The sequence below is a fragment of the Nilaparvata lugens genome, chromosome 8, assembly GCF_014356525.2.
Source record: "Nilaparvata lugens isolate BPH chromosome 8, ASM1435652v1, whole genome shotgun sequence".
Lineage (NCBI taxonomy): Eukaryota > Metazoa > Arthropoda > Insecta > Hemiptera > Delphacidae > Nilaparvata > Nilaparvata lugens.
Window position 1 is genome coordinate 49,337,447 of NC_052511.1, and position 22,786 is coordinate 49,360,232.

At 34.2% G+C, this 22,786-nt stretch overlaps 1 protein-coding gene across 1 annotated transcript in view; it reads left to right on the forward strand.

Moving 5' to 3' along the window:
• Window positions 1-7,180, forward strand: part of LOC120352867 (craniofacial development protein 2-like) — a 36,215-nt gene extending 29,035 nt beyond the window's left edge. Inside the window, exon 2 of the mRNA XM_039435177.1 lies at window positions 6,908-7,180. Within this exon, the coding sequence (XP_039291111.1) occupies window positions 6,908-7,180 (273 nt within the window). The remainder of the gene's footprint in view (window positions 1-6,907) is intronic.
• The last annotated feature ends 15,606 nt before the right edge of the window (window positions 7,181-22,786 follow it).

Genomic DNA, 22,786 nt, shown 5'->3' on the forward strand with positions numbered 1-22,786 from the left:
GATGAATCCCAACAGAGTTTTTAAAGTTACTTGACAAGGAGAATTTAAAGATTTTAACAGAGATTTTTAACAACATATACTCAACTGGGCAAATTCCAACACAGTGGCTAGAATCAGAGTTCATTGCAATTCCGAAAAAGTCAAGTGCAAGATCTTGTGAGGACTATCGAACTATCAGTTCAATGAGTCACATGCTCAAATTGTTTTTAAAAATAATTCACAACGAATTTATCATAATGTGAGGAGCAAATTGCACCAAATCAATTTGGTTTGTGAAAGCTGTGGGCACAAGGGAGGCTTTGTTTGCTTTGCAGGTTTTGTTTCAGAGATGCAGAGATGTAGGTTGTAATGTCTTTGCATGTTATTGAAAGCGTTTGACCGTGTTAGACATGAGCAAATGATGGATGTACTGAAAAAACTGGAATTGACGGAAAAGACCTGAGAATAATAGATAGCTTGTACTGGAATCAGTCTGCGGTCCTCAAGGTGGATGGAGAGCATACAGATCTGGTGAAGATCCTGCGTGGAGTGAGGCAGGGTTGCATCTTATCACCAATTATTTTCAATCTGTATTCAGAACACATTTTTGGGGAAGTGCTTGGAGACATAGATGAAGGTATCTCAGTGAATGGAGTCAAACTTAACAACTTACGTATGCAGATGATACCATAGTGTTCTCTGATTCAATGGATGGCCTGCAAATTTAGTGAATAGGATCACAGAAACAAGTAAAGTCTATGCCTTGATATAATACTAACAAGACAAAGTTCATGGTCATAAGCAAAGAAAATATCGGAGGGGTCAACCTGTACATCAACCAGACAAGAATTGAACGAGTCTCACAATACACCTACCTGGGGACTATGATCAATGAGTTATGGGACAATTCTCAGGAGATCAGATGTCGGATTGGAAAAGCCAAGAGTGCTTTTTTAACAATGGTTCAGTTTTCAGGAGCCATGACCTCACCCTAGGTACAAAGCTAAGGCTCCTTAAATGTTATGTGTATTCAGTGCTTCTGTATGGTGTAGAATCATGGACCCTGAAGGAAGACACAGTATCCAGGCTCAATGCATTTGAATTATGGCTGTTTAGAAGAATCTTGAGGATTCCATGGACAGATAGAATTACCAACCATGAGGTGCTAAGGAGGATGAATACAGCCCCAGAACTGGTCAACCACATTAAATGTCGAAAACTTGAATATTTGGGTCATATAATGCGCAATAAAGGGAGATACGAAATATTGCAAAGCATCTTGCAAGGGAAAATAGAAGGCAGGAGAGCCCCAGGAAGGAGAAGAATTTCTGGTTGGCCAACCTCAGAGCATGGTTCGGAAAGACCTCTATTCGATTGTTCCGGAGCGCAACCAACAAAGTAATAATAGCCAGAATGATCGCCAACGTTCGTAACGGACAGGCACCCTAAGAAGAGAAGAGATCACCTTCCACTTCTGCTTTCGGAAGTGCTTAGTAAACAACTATTCTCATATATATATTGTTTATTTTTGTGTGTGGCGAAAAATAGCGTTCGCACCACACGCAAAAATGTTTTTTCGGCTCTCAATCTTTTCTAGTCCTCGGCCTGCGGCCTCGGACTTGAAAACCGATTTCGAGCCGGAAAAATATCATTTTCTGCTCTAGGTTCGAAATATACTATTGTTGAAATTATTGAGTTTTGAAAAGATTTCAGTTTGCTACATGTCAATTTTAAATCAGGAGTTCTGAGCTCTAGTATATTCTAAGTTTTAGATTAGAACATTTAATTTGGATTTTCGTTTGATAATAATTATTCATTCATTAGCATTTGGATAGTTTCAATATCTCAGTTATTTCCAACTGTAATACAAAAGTAACAATTTAAGTAGATATCAAATGAAGTATCAAGTTGTATCAGTATAAACTGAATACAGTAGGCCTACAGACGACTTAGTTGACCAGTTGTAGTCGATATGTGGGTCACTGAGTAGGCCAAGCTGCATTGACAGATGACAGTGCGGCACAACTCACAATACTGGTGTAACAAGGTTTGTTCTTTTTTAGATCGGTTAGTTCTTCTCAGAGCAGTTCACTGATGCAACTATGGGAATTACAATACTGTCTATGACTGCACGTTAGAATGGCAGTAATTGATTAACAGTGGTGTTGCTATCCTTGTCTAACATTCGACAAAGCAGATCTATCTTTTTCAAACTCCTCAACATTGCTAGATCGTTTTTTAACAATGTAGGAATATGATTATTTGATCTCAATTATGGAAATTTATGATTTTATCATTGAAAGTATATTTCTTGACGAATAAAATGTCATTGATTATTTCAAACAAGAACAAAAAGTTAATTGACCGAGCGAAGTGAGATCTAAGTTTCAAGTCGACGGTTTGGCATTTCTCTTAATGTTTAAATGTTTATATGTTGCGCATTTACGGCGAAACGCGGTAATAGATTTTCATGAAATTGACAGGTATGTTCCTTTTTAAATGCGCGTCGACATATGTACAAGGTTTTTGGAAATTTTGCATTCAAGGATAATATGAAAGGAAAAGGTGACTCCTTCATACGCCAATATTAGAGTAAAAATCAGACTATAGAATTATTCATCATAAATCACTGACAAGTGATTGCAGAGTGTGTGGAGAAGCCTCAGTATTGCTGTATTCCATAAGGTCTATAGTTTCATCTTAGGTACTACTTGTGGATGAGAATACTGCATGAGGTCTACTGTTCACAGAACTACTAGTATTACAATAAATTATAGATTGGATGAAAGTCAACACCTAGCTATAGTGAGGTCCACGTTATAACGCAGTAAGATAGGAAACCAGCGTTACCCGATTCTCTGCCTTGCCACAGCCTTTTTAGAGAACAGATGATACCGGCATATCTGATCTATCTGATTTATATCCAGTAGTTGTGGACTGTTACAGTTAAATTTTATTATTGATCAAATAATAATAGATTTATTTATTAATATTATATATATATATTAGTAGTTATCTAATAATCTTTCATTTCTGTTCTTGCTGTTCAATCGCCGCCATGTTGTAACGTTCGTATGAACCGCTAATCGGGGAGGGGCTTGTCTAGGCCAATGACAGACGTTCACCTTGACAGTCATGGCTTCCACCAATGTCAGTGCTCAATCATTATTATAAATACGGCTGCTTTCTACTTTAATTTTAGAACACCAGAGATTGATAATGGTGTAACACCGAAACCGGTATATAGGCTTTTAACAAAACTGTGGTTTGACAATATCTAGTCTTTTAATATTCAGGACTGTTTTACACAGTCAAAGCTTTAACTGAATCATAGATTTGATCTATTAGATTGAACGGAACTTTATAACCACATAATGTTCATCATGCGTATGATAAGTTATGTTCAATCTAATAGAATCTATAAGGATTAAATTATTAACATATGTTAAAAACACATATTTATTAAAAACACATATATTTTGATGTATACATGAGTTTGTGGATTTAAGTGAAAATTTCAATATTTTTTGCAATATTGTGAAGGAAGAGTTTTGTTTAGATTTGTATTTGAAAATTGATCAATCTGATAAATTCAAAATTGTAGTAGATAAATTTTTTGGACTCAAAATTGTGTACGAATATTATCATTTAAGTTACGTAAGTAGCATAACCTTTAGACTGTGTATTCTAAATTATTAAGGTTTGAAACAGTTTTGGGCAAATGCCTGTTGTTTTTACCTGAATTGTATTTGCATATGAATAAATAAATAAATAAACATTTTGTTGATAACTTTGGTGTAAACGCAGCTCTAGTCATTTATTTAATAAAAGATTCTCTAAATTATCAATCTGAAACTACAAAACAGGATAATGTTGAATGAAGAAGACTAAGAAATTGTCAAAAACCACAGATTTATTGATACTTAGAAAGACCGGTTTCGGTTATTACACCATTGTCAATCTCTGATAAACTATAACTACATACAATAGCAGAAGAGCAGCAGTACTCACCTACTAGTATAAATTCTGCCTCTCTTGTATTTAGTTTTAGTTTATCAGAGATTGACAATGCTGTAATAACCGAAACCGGTCTTTCTAAGTATCAATAAATCTGTGGTTTTTGACAATTTCTTAGTCTTCTTCATTCAATATGATAATTACCACAATATCAACTTCTCAACTACACAAAAAGTGAAAACAGGATAAAATAAACAATTTCCAATTTAGATATGATCATGATATTATCCAAGACTTGGCATTTTTTTCTTGTTATAAGAACTGATATTCAGTTGATGGGCTCTACAATAATTTATCCCAGGAATCTGTTCCGATGCAGGCAAGCCCTCAATACTCTCCAGGATCTAAACTGCTCTAAAACAAGCATAAAACAGTGAATCACTCCCTGACCTATCGCATTCACGTAACTTTTATTGTGCTCACGACCTTGACAACAATTAGTCGCCTCCAGCTGCCGTTCGACTTTCAATACTTCTCTTTCAACATTCCTTTCAACTTGCCTCTTCAATCTCTGATAAAATAGAGGAAAGAATTGGCTCATACACGTACGGTTTAGGAAACTCACGAATAAACTACGAAATCACATACATCATCACGTCTAAACTACTGTTTAACTCGAAGTTTTGCATATATAGATTCTTATTTTACCGAGGATGGTTATAGGCCTATTTTGAATTTTTCAAGATTTCAGTAGGTAAAGTTTTCAGAGCAAAAATGTTACAGAAACATGGAAAATTAAAGGAAAAGGAAGTACAGTAACAAACCATTATTAAAAATCGTATTATATTAAGCGAACAATTCCTGTATTTATATATCTGGTTATTTTTATATCTGTTTTTTTTTTATATCTGGTTATTCATGTTCAACGGATCTCGAAAACGGCTCTAAAGATTTTCACGAAATTTGGAACATAGTAGGTTTATGATGAAAAGATTCGATTGCACTAGGTCTCATCCTGGGAAACTCGCTGAACGACATTAAAAGGATAATTCTCCTTGGCTGAAACAGCTGTGGATAAAAAAAGTGAGTGAGCGAGTGAGTATGTGAAAAATCAAAATATCGCATCCCCGAAATTCATAAGATGACGTAAAGCCAGCAGTGAAACATAAACCCCGATAATTTTAGAGAATTGTGTTCTGTTTATCAATAAATAAAAATAACGAGCGAAACTCGGTGCCCCGGTATTCATGATAAATCAAGATGGTGGTGTTATATTGGTTGAAATGAATCTGATCATTTGAACTCAAAAATGAACTATTACCTCCACAGCTACTCAGAAAATATAATATTCTGGCTCTTCATTATTTCATTGTAGCAAACAAACTATGCGACAACGTTACAGGGGTCGAAAAGGATGGAGTTAACTGCTTTGTGGAATGACAGACAAGGATAGAAACACCAATCAGCTGTTGACTTTATAATGTGGAGAGTGAAGCTCACTACAAATTTATATTTTTACTTTCCTTGCCCTATTACCATAGGTAAGGAAAGTATTGCTTTCCAAAAAATTTTCTGTATCACTTATCACTTTTATTTGGCATCATTTGATTTGTCTAATCTCACTAGTTTGGCCGTTTCTACACACAACAAGTTGCGACTTCACAATTGGCCGATTTTTGGTACACTAATCCAATTTGTGGACATTCTGGTGTCATGTTTTTGCTAAGGTTCAGACCATATTGAGCGTGTTAGGAAGCTCTCCGATTGGCTGATTGGGTTAGCGCCTGAAAAAACGCCTCAAAAAAAAACGTTGATCATATCAAGTGTTTTTAAGAGGCGTTTTTTCAGGCACCAACCCAATCAGCCAATCGGAGAGCTTCCTGCGCCCTACTACTCTGAAAACCCTATAAATAAGATCTGGCTGTAAGGGCCAAGCCATATAAAGCGTTTTTGAACTGGCGGCTGACGAGTTGGCAGGGAAGGAAGCTCTACAATTGGCTAAACGCTACAATTCTCGAACGCCAACCCAATCAGCTGATAATTGTGGTTAACTGGTAGAGTGGTCATTATTGTCCAAACTTCGTCAACACATAAAAAAGTCATTAATTCAAGTCATTCTACAATCGGAGAGCTTCCTGCACTGCCGACTCGTCCGCCGCCAGTGAAAAAACGCTAAAAATCCGCTTAATATAGCTTACACAGACCATATTTCAGACCATAATAAAATTATCGGATCTTCAGGCGTTTTTAGAGTAAACTATTTTTTTGTCATAGTCATTCAATTTCAGCTGTTTTACATCCATGAAATCAAGCCGGTAAACAGCTGATTGTAGAACAAATAAACATATTATGATTCTCATTACAGCATACTATACTGTAATAAAATCATAATATGTTATCTTTACAGTCGAGTATGTTTCCTAGTTCCGAATTTGGAACAGCAAAACTGCCGCCTTTTAGCGCTCCAGGTGGATGTTTTGTCAACTACAATCAAGAAATTTCCTGATTCGAAACTTGTAAACTAGGTTATCTTTATAGAATGCATATAGTAATGTCAGCACAAGCAGGTAATCTTTTCTGTTTCTCAATTATTTTTTTCTAGATTATTATGACAAAAAATATTGTAAGTTACTTGGACGTGAATGTCTCGGCTAACGCCTCGACTAGAAACAGCATTCTCGCCTGCAAAACGGCCCTTCCCGTCCTTGTGACTAGAGATACTATTACTACTTTACTTGAAAAAAATATTTATGTGGCGTGGCACTTAATCGTTGTGTGTGGAAACAGCCTTTCTCACTTCTCACGTTTATTTCTCTAAGTTCAGTTGTTGGTTTGTTATTTTAATTTGTCCATCCATGTTATTGTCGTGTTGCTGAGGTGTGAGGTGGTGAGCGGGTGACAATGTGACACGGCAAGCTTGGAGCATGGTCAAACAACCTGATTGTAGTGTCCCTGTGTCTATTGTAACCAGATGAAGGGAGGAGCGGTGGGCGGCGGACCAATGGGAGGAGTCGGGGGCGTGCCCGGCGGCCCGATGGGTGGAGCGATGGGCGCCGGCGGACCAATGGCAGTGCAGCAGCTCGGAATGGGCGGGCTGGGTCCACCAATGGGAGGCCCGCCCACCCCCAACTCGGTCGAACAGAGTCCTAGGGGCACCAAACGAGGTGCTGGAGGTGTAAAGGTGAGAGTGTGGTCTGGGATGTGTCAGTTAAAGGTGTATCCTGGTGTAGGCTGGTTCTTGTAAGGGAACAGACAAGCAATACTTGTATTACTGTAAATGAAGACGCTGGCATACATAGTGCTACAATGACTTTTTTCTTTAGGGCTGATTTTGAATATAAATAAAAATATAAATCTGAGTACCCTTTTTAAATTATTTCATCACGACTTGTTTCGGCTACTAATGCCATTTTCAAGTCAATTTTCTTGACGAAATAATTTATAAAGGGTACTCAGATTTATATTTTTATTTATATTCAAAAGTAGCCCTAAAGAAAAAAGACATTGTAGTACTATGTATGCCAGCACACAAACTTACGTTTTGCTGGCATTGTCACATTGAAAACGAGTTATTTTTAGAATCTATGTGTTGATTAGAATCTTATTATGCATTTCTTGCTTATCTTTTTTTTGTATTATTCATACATTGTATTGTTTTCAATTTGATGAAATAAATTTGTATTTGAATTGCAATTACTAAATAATTATTATCTATTCTAGAGCCTTTGCTCTTACGGATGGGTTGCATATCTTCATCAATTATGAAGTAACAATTGAGAAGTTATAACAAATATAAATCTTAGAAGCATGTAGAAACAAATAACAAACATAGAGACAGTTTATCTTATACATATTGAATAAATATATATAAGTAGCCGTCAGGCTCGCTCCGCTTGCTTTTACCCCCGTAAAAAATTAGATCAGCGGGCTCGCTTCGCTCGCCATGTCAGGCGATATAATATTCCCAGTAATAGCTCTGATTGAAGTAGCAGTGCCCAATCAATTTTTCCGCGATAAATGCATTTCAATCTTCAACTTGGTGCCAACCTAACAAAGTCAACTCAACTTAATGCCAACCTGACAAAATTATTAATTTAGTTACCAGTTAACAACTGTTTCGAAGAGGTACTCTCTCTAGATTATAGTTCTATATTAACATTATGGTATGGACATTTTTCAATTATAATTAAGAGATTGGAATAAGAAGAATATACACGCTAAAAGACGAACTTTAAACAATCTTCTCCATTAATAGGTGGAGAATAACACTATTCATACTCAAATTGGGCCAAATACATTACAACATACATTATAGAACAAGTAAAACATTATACGATTGCATTAGCAATCTTCTTCTTCTTCTTCTTCTTCTTCTTCTTCTTCTTCTTCTTCTTCTTCTTCTTCTTCTTCTTCTTCTTCTTCTTCTTCTTCTTCTTCTTCTTCTCTTCTTCTTCTTCTCTTCTTCTTCCTCTTCTTCTATATTGAGATTTAGAAGCATTTATTCTGATGGATCAATCTAAAATAATAAAGGAGCGAATTAGCTTAGCTTATACACGCATGAGATAGGAAATTCACAATCACATCTGAACTACTGGACTGATTAACTTGAAAATTTGGTTATAGATTCTCAATTTACCAGGATGGTTATAGCCTATTTTAACTCTTCAAGATTTCAGTACCACAAGTTTTCAGTTTGTCAAGTTCTGAATCAGACCCTTGCGGAGCACGGGTTACCTGCTACTTATATTTAAATTTGAGTTGTCGCTCGTTCTCATCAAAACTGTTTTGGCGCCTTTGAAGATAATTCAATATCTATAATAGAAAGAAACAGTGACTGGGATATTAGATAGAAAGAAACAGAGATAGAGTGAAATGAATACTGGAAAATTAAATAGAAAGAAACGGAGATAGAGTGTAATGAAGATTGGAAAAAAGAGAGAGAGTAGACAGTAATGTGTTTATTCATTTCCGGATCCAGGATTGACAAGATTCAGTCAACAGCTTATTAATATCAGTTACAGAAAACTGGCTTCCAAGTTAATGATATGTTGTCCAATTCTACTCAGTGAGAATAAACTGTCAGTATTCCTTCAGGAATAACATCAATGCTGCCCATTCAAACAATACTGACAGATTCAAGTGAAATTATCACAGAGAAAAAAGCGTCTTTCATTAAATTTGATCTCATGTTTGTCTGAAAGTCTGGAAGCTTTCGATCAGATACTTTTTTTCTCTTATTGATCTCTCTTTTTGCATGTTGCATCTTTTTTCAATATTTCCTCACTGAATTGGAATTGATTCCAATTCCAAATTTCTCACTGACTTGGACAAATTTATTGATAAATGGATATTTTTCCCTAATGTGAGTGAATATCTTCGTTTTTTTTCTGTCAATTCTCTCAATGATTCAGCCAAAATTTATAAATTCTCTTGAACTCTCTTATCTTCGTATCTTCACCAATTTTCTCACTGAAGATTTAGCCAATTTTTTTCAAATTCTCTAATTTTCCCAGAGAGTATAGAATTATTATCCAATTCTCAACTTTTTGAATTTTGTACTATCTTTCTTCAAGTCATGTTTTTAGTTTGCTCAATACTATCTAGACTATAGACTATAGTGTTTGATTAGCAATGGTATTGCTATCCTTATCTATCATTCAACAAAGCGGATAGGGCTATCTCTTTCTCGCTTTGCTCTGTTGCCAGATCGTCTTTTAACAATGTGGGATTAATAATTAATTAACAAAATATTTCATCCTAATTATAAGAATTCATTATGAAATTGTTGAAAAATATAATTTCTTACTTAATTTTTATTTTGAACGAGAGTGAACAGTTAATATAACATCATAACCTGTATCAGCTACCGTCTATAGAAGGCATGACAATACAGAGGATCCGAAAAGTTTTCTCCTATTTTACTCCACTGCCATTATAACGTGGACATCACTATAGGAGGTAACCCGTGCACCGCAAGGGTCTTATTTGAGACTTGACTAATTGTAATCTGAAGAATTCAAATAGGCCTATAATCATCCTCGGTTAATTGAGAATCTATATTCATAATTTCAAGTTAATCAGTTGAGTAGTTGAGACGTGATGATGCGTCATTCATGCATTTCCTATCCCGTACAAGTATAGCCAATTCTTTTCTATATTATACTAGTAGTTCTGTGAACAGTAGACCTCGCACTCAGTAGTTACATTGACCTGTGTTATGTTTTTCAAAAATTATAAATAATTTCAATTAAAATGACTAGAAAAAATCCTTAATAAACATAGAGCTTTCTGTCGTATCGTACCGTGACGTGTCGTCCCGGAATGTGAGTGTGAGCGCTGTTAATCAGGTCTGGTAGCAACTGTCTACAACGTTGATGGAAACATACATTTTCAAGATGTTCGATGTTTTTGAACGGGTAGTATTATAGTCCACTATACAGCTGATTTATGATGAATAATTCTATAGTCTGATTTTCACTCCAATATTGGCGTATGAAGGAGGCTCCTTTTTCCTTTTATATTATCCTTGAAATGCAAAATTTCCAAAAACCTTGTATATACGTCGACGCGCAATTTAAAAAGGAACATACCTGTCAAATTTCATGAAAATCTATTACCGCGTTTCGCCGTAAATGCGCAACATATAAACATTAGAGAAATGCCAAACCGTCGACTTGAATCTTAGACCTCACTTCGCTCGGTCAATAAGAGATAATGATTGACCATTAACTACATCTTTATTTTTATTTATGAATGGATATCCTATATATCAGGAAACACTTTGTCATAAGACTCATAAGTCATACTATCAGAAGACAGTATGACTTTACTGTACATTATAAGTATGAATTTTTTAAAAGAAATCAACTAACAACACGACAATTCAAAGATTACACACAATAATTATCACAAAGAACGAGATTCTATTATTCAGTTGTGAATGGGAATATTACTTGGGTAATTATTGAGACCTCACTAGAATCCAATAAATTAAAATGAATAGTGAAGCTATTATGGCTGTGAATCAGTATTTCAACTCGAAAGGCAACAGGTGGTCTGTGATCACGTGTTGAATACACGTGATATTGAATAATTTTTGGCGCCAAATATGGTAACCTGTCGTCTAGACCTGTCTGAGTCCTAAGCACCTTCTCAGCTATTTTCTGTTGACCTATACCTTGAAAATTTCACACATATCACGTTATTATCTATGCATTTTTTTCTATTTTTATCCATCTATTTTTTCTATGCATGTATTTTACATTTTCTTGTATAAGCTTATTGAGAATAAAACTACATTCATTCATTCATTCATTCATTTAGATTAATATTCTATATCAATCATATTCGAGTATGTTTTTACTTTCCTTGCCCTATTACCATAGGTAAGGAAAGTATTGCTTTCCGAAAAAAATTAAGGTACCACAATTTCTAGATTTCTATATGTTTCAAGGTCCCCTGAGTCCAAAAAAGTGGTTTTTGGTATTGTCTGTATGTGTGTGTGTGTTTGTGTGTGTGTGTGTGTGTGTGTGTGTGTGTGTGTGTGTGTGTGTGTGTGTGTGTGTGTGTGTGTGTGTGGTGTGTGTGTGTGTGTGTGTGTGTGTGTTTGTGTGTGTGTGTGTGTGTGTGTGTGTGTGGTGTGTGTGTATGAGTGTATGTGCGTCTGGTCAAGATATCTCATCTCCCAATTAACGGAATGACTTGAAATTTGGAACTTAAGGTCCTTACAATTTAAGGATCCGACACGAACAATTTCGATCAAATTCAATCAAAGATGGCGGCTAAAATGGCAAAAATATTGACAAAAACAGGGTTTTTCGTGATTTTCTGAAAACGGCTCCAACGATTCGATCAAATTCATACATATAATAGTCATTGATAAGCTCTATCAACTGCCACAAGTCTCATATCTGTAAAAATTTCAGGAGCTCCGCCCCATCTATGCAAAGTTTTATTTTAGATTCCCAATTATCAGGCTTCAGATACAATTTGAACAAAAACATTCAAGTGGAAAAGATTGAGCATGAAAATTTCTACAATCAATATTCAGTAACATTTTCACCTAAAATTGAAAATAAGCTGGAAATTCGAGAAAATGTGATTATTTCAATTGCAAACTCTTGGCAACTGTTGATTCTATTAAATCATTCACTAAGAAGAGATGGCAGACCTCGTGTGTTTCCAGCGTTATTGTTCTGTCAACAGCTGGCTGAGATCGATGAGTAGTAGTAGACTTGAGATGCGCGTGAACACTAGCGTCAGGTGATCAATTTTCATAAAGGCTAGGAAAGTTGTGTGAGTGCGCCACACCAGATTTTTGATTGTTGAGAAACGATGAGGTAAAGTTGATAGATTTATTGATTGATTGAGTACTTTATTGGCCGAGCGAAGTGAATAGAATTATTCATCATAAATCAGCTGACAAGTGATTACACAGATGTGTGGAGAAGCCAGTCTATTGCTGTATTTCCATAAGGTCTACAGTTTCAATCAGGTACTTGTGGATGAGAATACTGCGTGAGGTCTACTGTTCACAGAACTACTAGTTTATGAAGATTACAATATGTCTTATACAGTTATATACAATAGCTTACAATACAGCAAAATTATAGATGAATTTACATAATATAGACTAAGAAAATTATTATTGAACTGTATAAAAATATGATATGAAAAAAGCAATTTGTGATAACTATAGATAATATTGTTATGCATCTACATAAATTGGCGGAGCTTTGGACATATCAATGTCCATTCTTCGGAAAGAATATTCAAAATATCCGTCCCACTAACTCTCTACCAAAAAAAAATTGTTGTTGTAGAAGACTACAAGAATATTCAAAATATTGTTGAAGAATATTCAAAATATACTTCCTACTAACTCTCTACCAAAAAAAAAGTTGTAGAGATAGAGAAGGATAGATTTGATTAATTTTAACACCAATGAACAATATTTATATTACATCAGATATACCGGTATCAGCTTTCTTCTATAGAAGGGAGTAGCAAGGAAGAGAATCGGCAACGATGTTCTCCCATCTTTCTCCACTGCCATAATAACGTGGACTTCACTATAGCTGCTGTTATAGCTGCATTATGATAAATATCGGAGACCGAGCTTCGCTCTGTAGTACAAAAGCATAAAAAGTTTATTACGAAAGAAGATATTATAATAACATTCATACAGAAATGTTCTATCTAATCACAGTAAATTGAGTTTAATTCCCAGAGGAATGCGAAAATTTCTCTCACAAAGGTCTGGTTGCACAAAAGCCGGTTCAATTTTAATCCTGATTAATTTCAAGTAAACTGAATCAGAGAAGACCATTTCAAAAAGACGAATTTACTGGAATTAATCAGGATTGAAAAAACCCTGCTTTTTTGCAACCGGCACTAAGTATATACTTGATCAAAGACCTTAAAGATATATATAGACCCACAATGCCTATGCCTTCCCAATAATAGCTCTTACTTGAAATTGAAGGCCATCAATTGGGGTATTTTAGCACAATATATATTCTATATACTGTCATACTATAGATTACAAAGGCATTGGTATGTAATAATCTTATGTTTGCCCCCTCAATGGCCGATTTCAATTCCAAGTACGACACTAGCGCTGCATGTGAGTCAATGCATCTTCTCTGCTATTTTCTGTTGACCTATACCTTGAAAAGTTCACACAGAAGACGTTATTATCTATGCATTATTTCTATTTTTATCTATCTATTTTTTGCATGTATTTTACATTCTCTTGTATGAGCTTTTTGAGGATAAAACTTCGTTCATCCATTCATTCATTAATTTAGATTAAATATTCTGTTAATAATTTAGAATTTTTAATTAACGTTTAGAATTTTAACATGAGTATAATTTGTGGAATTTAAGTGAAATTTTTAATATTTTTTGTGATTGTGAAGGAAGATTTTTGTTTGGATTTTCAACAGATTTTAAAATTAATTAATCTGATAAATTCAAAATTATTGTAGTTCATACATTTTTTGAACTCAAAGTAGTGTGTGAATTAAGTTATCATTTACATAACCTCTAGACTGTGTATTCCAAATTAAGGTTTAAAGCAGTTTTGGGCAAATGCCTGTTGTTTTTGCCCGCATTGTATTTATTGTCTATGAATAAATTGAAAAAATGAAATTATATCAATTACCTACACTTGATAATGTTTTTGATTGTTGACAAACGATCAGGCAAAGTTGTAGAGATAGAGAAGGATAAATTGATTATTTTAAACATGAATGAACAATATTTATATTACATCAGATATACCGGTATTAGCTCTCTTCTATAGAAGCTAGTGGCGAGGCAGAGAATCGGCTACGATGTTCTCCTATCTTTCTCCACTGCCATAATATCTTATTATGATAATGAAGGTGATGATGATGATGTTGATGATGATGATGTTGTTGATGATGATGATGAGGATGGTGAATTATTGTCATTCTGGTCATTGTCCTTCCTATACAACAACAACAATTCACACTCTTGTTTGTCATCACAACACTGTCATTCTCGATATACACACACGCACACACACACACACACACACACACACACACACACACACACACACACACACACACACACACACACACATGCCAACAAACCTGAAGAACAACAGCAGAGGAGTAGTCAATTGAATAAAAATGAAAAGAAGAAGAAGAAGAAGAAAAAGAAAAAGGTGGTGGTGGCGGTGGTGGAGGAGGAGGAAGAGATGAAGGTGAAAAAGAAGAAGAAGAAGCAGAAGAAGAACTAGAAGGAGAAGCGAGAATAAATTGAAAAAAATTCAAAAGTTCAGAACTTAATATAATGGAAATAATTGTAAGTGACTGCTATAAGCTCAATAAGTTCGTACAGGGTATTGATTTTATTATTTTGTCACCAGGCGTCAAAATTGAAAAAGTTAATTAAAATAAGATTTGACTGATTGAATTGAGACCACTACAATCATTGTCTCCTTTGGGAAGTTATTGATGTACGAATTGAGTTACGAATGTGTGTGTGGTCTCAAATTTAATTATTGCTACTTTGCCATCTTTCTTCTTCTTCTCCTTCTTCTTCTTCTTCTCCTTCTTTACCTTCTTCCTCTTCTTTTTCTTTTTTCCTCCCATCTCAATTTCGTCTCTCAACTTCATTATCTCTCACATATTTTAATTTCTTTTCTCTTCTCAATTCTTCTTTTTTAATTACTTCTGTAAATTACCTCAGTTTTCATTACCACGGATTTGTAACAAAAGTTAACTATTACTGCATGTTATGTCATGTGACACGAGCCTGCTGGAAGGTTGAAAAAATACACTTTTAGTGCTGTTTATTATCGTAAGCAAACAATCAAGTAACTATTTCTGGACAATTTCAATGAATCGAAATTCGGGGAGGAACAGTTTTGGGCAGTGCCTGTTGATCCTCCCCAAATTATTTTACATGATAATTTTGTATCATTGGATCAACAAAATAATAATAATATTAATTATTATAATAATAGTACTTTTGAAGAAATCTTAAAATATTCCCCGAGTTTATCGACGAACAATAAATTAACAAATTCATCATCTGAGTGTAGACTGCGTTTGTTCAATTCTTATTTATATTCTGTCAACTTCATCTTTAAAGCATTAGAATTGAACATAAAGGTGCGTACAGATTTACGCGCCACGAACATGAGCAATTCACTTTTAATCAGCTGATGCCAAGGTTTTTATATCTGTATCTGTAAAAATACAGATATAGTCAGCTGATTAAAAGTGAATTGCTCATGTTCGCGGCGCGTATATCTGTACGCACCTTTATAATCGATTTACCTCTGTAGTATTATTCAAAGTTGTCCACAGAAAGCTGGTTTAAGCTTGAATTGATGGTACTAGAAAAATGTATAATTCAATTGGAATTTATGAAGAATTGAGTTCATGACTGATTTTATTCAATAAAATCATTAGCACCGTTATTAGGCTCCTCGAAATTTGAATAGCTTTCCGCAAAGAGGTTGATGATAAAATATTTCTATTCTGTTCGCTTTTAGTAGATTTATTTTCACTTCTCACAAATTAAATGTCGGTAACAGATGGGTGTATAATAAGTAGGTTCCTCAAAATTCAAAATAGCTCACCGTAAATCCATTTTCACATTTCAAAATGTGAATATGGGTACAAGACTTATTTTTACCACTGATTTTGAAAGATACAAGGGTAATCTTTCATCGCAATAACTCGTCTATCACAGTTTGTTGGCTCACGCTGAATTTATTTTCTCATTTCAAAATTTGAATATGGTACAAGATTTATTTTCAACACTAATTTTTAAAGATACAAGTGCAATCTTTCAACGCAATAACTCGGTTATATCATTTGGCTAATTCTCAATTATAATTCACGCTAGAATTAAGTTCTCAAGTCTCCGTGCAGACTGTGGAAGACTTCTTTGAAGCAGTTGCCAAATCAATCTGTGTTTTGAGACGAGTCCAAAACAATTCGGCACATTTTGGCGAATTTTGAGTTTGGACGGTTCAGTTGTGGTCACCTACATCTGTCGCATCAGAAGAGATACTGTATTTCCTGTCGGAATTTATTTTAATAGAATTAAGATTGTATGGGATAGGTTCCAGAAACTGAATTTCCTGTCTAAATTTCTAAAAATATCATCAATGTTTTATGAGAAAGTTTATGAAACAAACAGGAATTTAATATCTTGTCATATGAACAGATTTTTATGTGACCGGTGTGGTCATGAAACCTTGGTCGTGTACTAAATAAAACAGTGTAGAATTTGACAACAGATTTCTGTTTTAATTCAAAGATTTTTATGAAATTAATGTTATAAGGTTTATTTAGGGTTAATGTTATGAAGGATATTTAATGAAATTTCGTTCATCCATTCATCTCTTATTCAATTTAAATTCTAATTCTTCTGAATGAAACGACTTGCTATTGTTTTGAACTACTAATTTATTTGAACAATTTGGGATACAAGTTTTGGTTGTCACACCATTATCGATCCCTGTAGTAAACAGAAAGCTTGAACATTGAGTAATATGGAGTGGGTGAAGCCCTACGATTGGCCATTAGTTGTTGACCAATGAAGGTTGAGCTCTACTGCCATTGGACGAGACTTGACACGCCCCCAAGTATTCCGAATATAGTCATGAGAACCGTTGAATAACAGTCACTAAAGATGAACTCAGTGCCGGTTGCACAAAAGGCGGTTAAATTTTAACCGTGATTAATTTCACGAGAACCAATCAGAGAAGTTGTTTTTGGAAATACAGCTTCTCTGATTGGTTGTCGTGGAATTAATCACGGTTAAAATTTAACCGCCTTTTGTGCAACCGGGCCTTAGTAACTAACAAAACCAATCTGATAATATTTATTTATTTATTTATTCGTGGATACAATATTACAAATCATATAAAATAATATGATTGGGTAGGAACAACAGACATAGCCCAAAACTATTCCATTCCAAAATTTTGATAATATTACATGTCCATAAAAATAGGTTATGTTTCTACTGTAAATAGTTCAAGCTCAATTTTCGTCCAAAAATGCAAACTTTAAATTTAGAAGAATTAAAACACCAAACAAAAGTAAAATATTACACTTAATTATCACTGCACATTAATTGATTAAGTTATTTTATAAAATTTTGAAGCCATAAATACACACAAATTCTCACAAATATGGGAAAGAATAGAGGAGAATAAACAATATTAAACCAATACATACAAAAATACAACAAAAAACAAAGGAGGGAAACTTGTATGGAAGTAATTCATATTGATATTGGTTTCTGTCTGTATTTTTCGTTGTAGTTTTGTATTTTCTTATTTACTGGTTTGAAATTGTATAATCTCCCAGACATATCTCTCGTTCTTTTCTATGATCAACGATAACAACTATGAGAGAAGATATATCAATATCAGATTTATTCGGAATTCGGGTGATAGTATCACAAACACTTACAAGGATTCTCAGACTTACAAGGACACTTTAAGAGATTGAAATTTCAAGATAAACGCTTGAATAAGAATTGTGATACCAATCGAAAACTACTACAAGAATAGATTCTTTGTAATGTGATAAGTTGTTTGTTTAAAAATTCCTCAACTATTTCTGCGAAGTTTTATTTCCGATTTTTTTTCTTCTCCCGACTCCTTCATCTCCTGTCTTCTTCTTCTTCTTCTTCATCTTCTTCCTCTTCCTCTTCTTGTTCATCTTTTCATTCCAAATGTTTTCCCAGATTTCTTCCACAGACATTGCGTGATAGTATAAATAGTAGACTGTGTGAAACCGCATTAACCATGAAAGTGAGAGATATTCCGCTCAGAGATCGTGTTCCATTCTCAGATAACGTGTCACAATGATTAATACAAGATTTTAATGAAAAAATACTATGAAAAGATGACAAATTGATGCTGCAAAAGTCAAGGTTGACATCATCTTTATCGTCGGAGTAACATAGAGATATAAGTTTGAAAATTAATTGAGAGTTATCATTATTCTTCAATCGTGAAGTTCACGATGCTAATTTTATTAACATAGATGTTGTTATCCTTGTCAATCATTCGACAATGCAGATATCACTATTCTTTCCCAGCTACTCAATGTTGCCAGATTGTTTTCCAACTATGTAGAACATTATATTTAATATAATTCTACAAATTCACTAATTAAATAATGAAGTATTAAATCTCAGTCATTAAAATTGATTAATCATTTTAAAATATATTTTCTTGACGAATAAAATATAATTGATTATTTCAAACAAGAATGAACAGTTAGGGCCGTTTGCTAAACTCGATTAAGTTAATCGAGTTTAAGTTAATCTGAAAGTTTAAACTTGAATCGGTTTTCTCAGTGCATTTACTAATCCAGTTTGAGTTGAACTAGTTTAGCGTTAAGTTGGTAATAGAATGTCATCGTTTATAATATCAGGAAGGCTGATTTTTACAGAAAATTTGTTATTTGTTTACAAACAATCAGTAAATTGAGGTTATGTAGCTACTATTTTAGTATTTTCTTGTTTTTGTTCAAAATCCTCAGAGCTGCTAGTAAGCTGTACACGGTTATAAAAGTGAAAAGCGATCAAGAAATTCTTTAAAAACTTATGTTTAGTTGGCATCAGAAAATATATTTTAGAATGTTAGATAAAAAAGATATTTTGTTACGCTTGAATCTACCACGGTCTTCCTCGTTTATTAGAAATCTCTCAAAAGCAAAATATCTTAGTTATGTGTTATTAAAAACATGTTTCCTAATCAAAGACCACTGTCAAAAATTGTCTCATTTTCTATCAAGTGGTTTATTTAATCAAATACTAGATTGGCAGTTGCTCTATTCAAGAAAACCGTTAAGAAAATTCTCTATCATCCCAGAAATTTAAATCATTAGTTTTTGCCCAATTTTTCTCAGTTTTAAAATTTCTTCGCAGTCATCTTTATCAATCGCATTAAAAACTTCTATCAATTCCTCCATTATAATTATTTTTACATTCAAATAATAATTTACTATAACCTAAATTAATAATTATCGTCTACAGAAGCAATAAAAACAAACGTCGAAAAATAATTTACTATCAGCTGTTTCCCCATCAAATCTTCACAGATGTCAAGTTAATCCATATTTTTTGGTTTAGACCTCCTGCTTTGGAGGTTTAAACTTTCTCAGAGTTTAAACTCATTACAGAGTTTAAACTGATACTGTGCAAACGGAAATTCAGTTTAAACCAAAAATAATCCAGATTTAGCTTAAACTTACACTGTGCAAACGGCCCTTAATATCATGATACCTAGAATACCTAGAATGTATTCTCGGTACCATGGTTAATATACCAGATATACCAGCATCAACTATCCTCTACAGTGGCAAGGGAGAGAATCGGCAACCCTTTACTCCTATCTTTCTCGATTGTCATCATAACGTGGACCTCACTATAATATACACTAGACGCTATAACACTTATAACACCATATCCACTAGATACTATTAATCATCATGATTGTGATCCAGGTGAGAGACTATAACACTAAAAGCCGTCATTCAACATTCCTCAGTTGATAAAATATGGAGATAAGAAGTGAAATTACAATATCCATTATCTTCCAATGTGTATTAATAACATGGCGTGAAAGTGAACGTATTCCCCTAGGCCAATTATTAGAGATTAGTGTAATGCACTTCAACTATTCCTTCTATCGCAGTGAAATTTTATTTCATTTATCAATACATTTACAAATCATTTGACAATGATTGGGAGAGAGCAACAGGTTTAACCCAAAACTGCACTTCTTCCAAATTGTTTAAACTGTAACATTTCCAAATTGGGAGAGAAATAGTACAAGGAGTATCCTTAAATTTTCTCTCCCAATCAGTGCTTCTTTGTGAAAAATATAAATGAATATGGGTTGCATTTCATTTTCAAGAATTTTGAAGTTCAATTCTCTGTCTAAAACTTCTTTTTTAGCTTCAATCATTCGATTGTTAGGCAGCTTTCCATCGTTTTCTGTCCAGAGCTGTCCTTTTCAGTTGGATGTAGCTCTGGTTCCACTAGATCTTTGGTAACTTGTTTCAGATATTGTAGCCGGGGTCTTCCACGAGCCCTTGTCCAATTAATATACCTTCCAGGTATTCTTAACGTGAATAAAACTAGAGACAAGAAATTTTGAATTTAAAAGGATGAATTATTAAATTAGAATTAGATATTAAACTTAATAATCACTTAATAACTAAGAATTTAAAATGTGATTCAATTTTAAGTGTCAGGTCAGGATTCAAGCATAGAGAAAATACAGTATCATTCACCATTATAATCATCAACATCATCAAAATGATGATTTTTCTACAACTGCGCGTAAAGAAAGAATTTACATAGACTACTCAATTCTCCTCATAAAACAGCTTATTTCTGAGGAGAATCTGCGCAAATCATTCGCGCATGCGTAGAAGAGTTTCTTTACGCTCGCTAATCAGCTGATGATGAGCAGCTCGCCAAAAGACAAACCATTCTCGTTCAGATCTTAACCTAAAAAGTCGGTAGTTGTACCGATTCTACAGCAATGATGGATATCAGTGTAGACGAATTATTATAAAATCCGCCACCAGATATAAGTGATTTAACAGGTTTGTGCAGTTGTAGAAAAAATGTTGTTTATAATTCGCGCGTAATGCTTCTTTATCGCTCTTGCAAAATTATCACGCTCCGCTTCGCGTCGCGTGATAACTGTTTTGCGCGAGCGATAAAGTCGCGTATTACGCTCTTAACACATAAATAGCTATTCTAGGTGGCCTTGCTTTCAGCATAGTTCGAATAAATCCTGTTTTCAAACAGAGAGAGTTCGGAATCCACCCAAAACTTCAGGATTCTATTAATTATTTCACATCATTCCCTCATTATTGGTTGTATGCATCATATTCGGATTGTATTATTGGTTATATGCATCATACTCGGAAATAGTCTGCAATCAACGTTGCGGATGTGGAGAAGGATAGCGCTATCTGCTTAGTCGAATGATAGACAAGGATAGCTACACCAATGTTAATCAAATGCTGCCATTACAACGTGGACCTTATTATAGTAGAGTAAGTTGTAAATAGCTTCATCTTAAGTCACTGGAATTCGAAAATTATCTGCCGTTGTCGATTTCAAAAATCAAAAATGAGTTTCACTCCAAACTGTCAGCATTTCTCATTAAATAATATCAGAGCTTCCCATTCAAATAACGCTGACAATTTTATGCTCATCACTTATTCATACTGTCATGAATATAAATAATAATAATAAATTTGACTTTATTTCTGCGTGAAAAAAATACAAAACATGTGAAAATTAAGAGAAATAGGAAACTAACCACTTTTATTATCACTCACTATTAATTCTCCTATAATGAGGTCCACGTTATAATGGCAGAGTTTGATTAGCAATGGTATTACTATCCTTGTCTATCATTCAACAAAGCGGATAGCGCTATCTCGCTTTGCTCTGTTGCCAGATCGTCTTTTAATAATGTACATCAATCATTAATCAACAAAATATTTCATCTCAATCATGAAAATGTATCAATTATTGAAAAATATAATTTCTTGCTTAATAAAATACTAGTTGTTCTGTGAACAGTAGACCTCACGCAGTATTCTCATCCACAAGTACCTGATTGAAACTATAGACCTTATGGAAATACAGCAATAGACCACTACCTCCGTAAACAAAGCCGTACTGCATTTGTGTTACGTCAGCACAGGTAGGGCTCTTACACCAATAAAAACATTAACTGATATAGATCAGCTGAAATCAACGATTTCTTATTGGTGTAGAAGTCCTACCAGTGCCGACGTCACGCGAATGCACTACGGCTTTGTTAACGGAGGTAGTGAATAGACTGGCTTCTCCACACATCTGTGTAATCACTTGTCAGCTGATTTATGATGAATAATTCTATAGTCTGATTTTTACTCTAATATTGGTATGAAGGAGGCTCCTTTTTCCTTTTATATTATCCTTGAAATGCAAAATTTCTAAAAACTCTGTATATACGTCGTCGCGCAATTAAAAAAGGAACATACCTGTCAAATTTCATGAAAATCTATTACCGCGTTTCGCCGTAAATGCGCAACATATAGGCTAAACATTTAAAAATTTAAACACTAAGAGAAACGCCAAACCGTCGACTTGAATCTTAGACCTCACTTCTCTCGGTCAATAATTGATTATTTCAAACTAAAATGAACAGTTAATATTACATCAATAAACCTGTACCAGCTACCGTCTATAGAAGGCATTGACAAGAAAGAGGTTCGGCAACGTTGTCTTTCTATCTTTCTCCACTGCCATTATAACGTGGACCTCA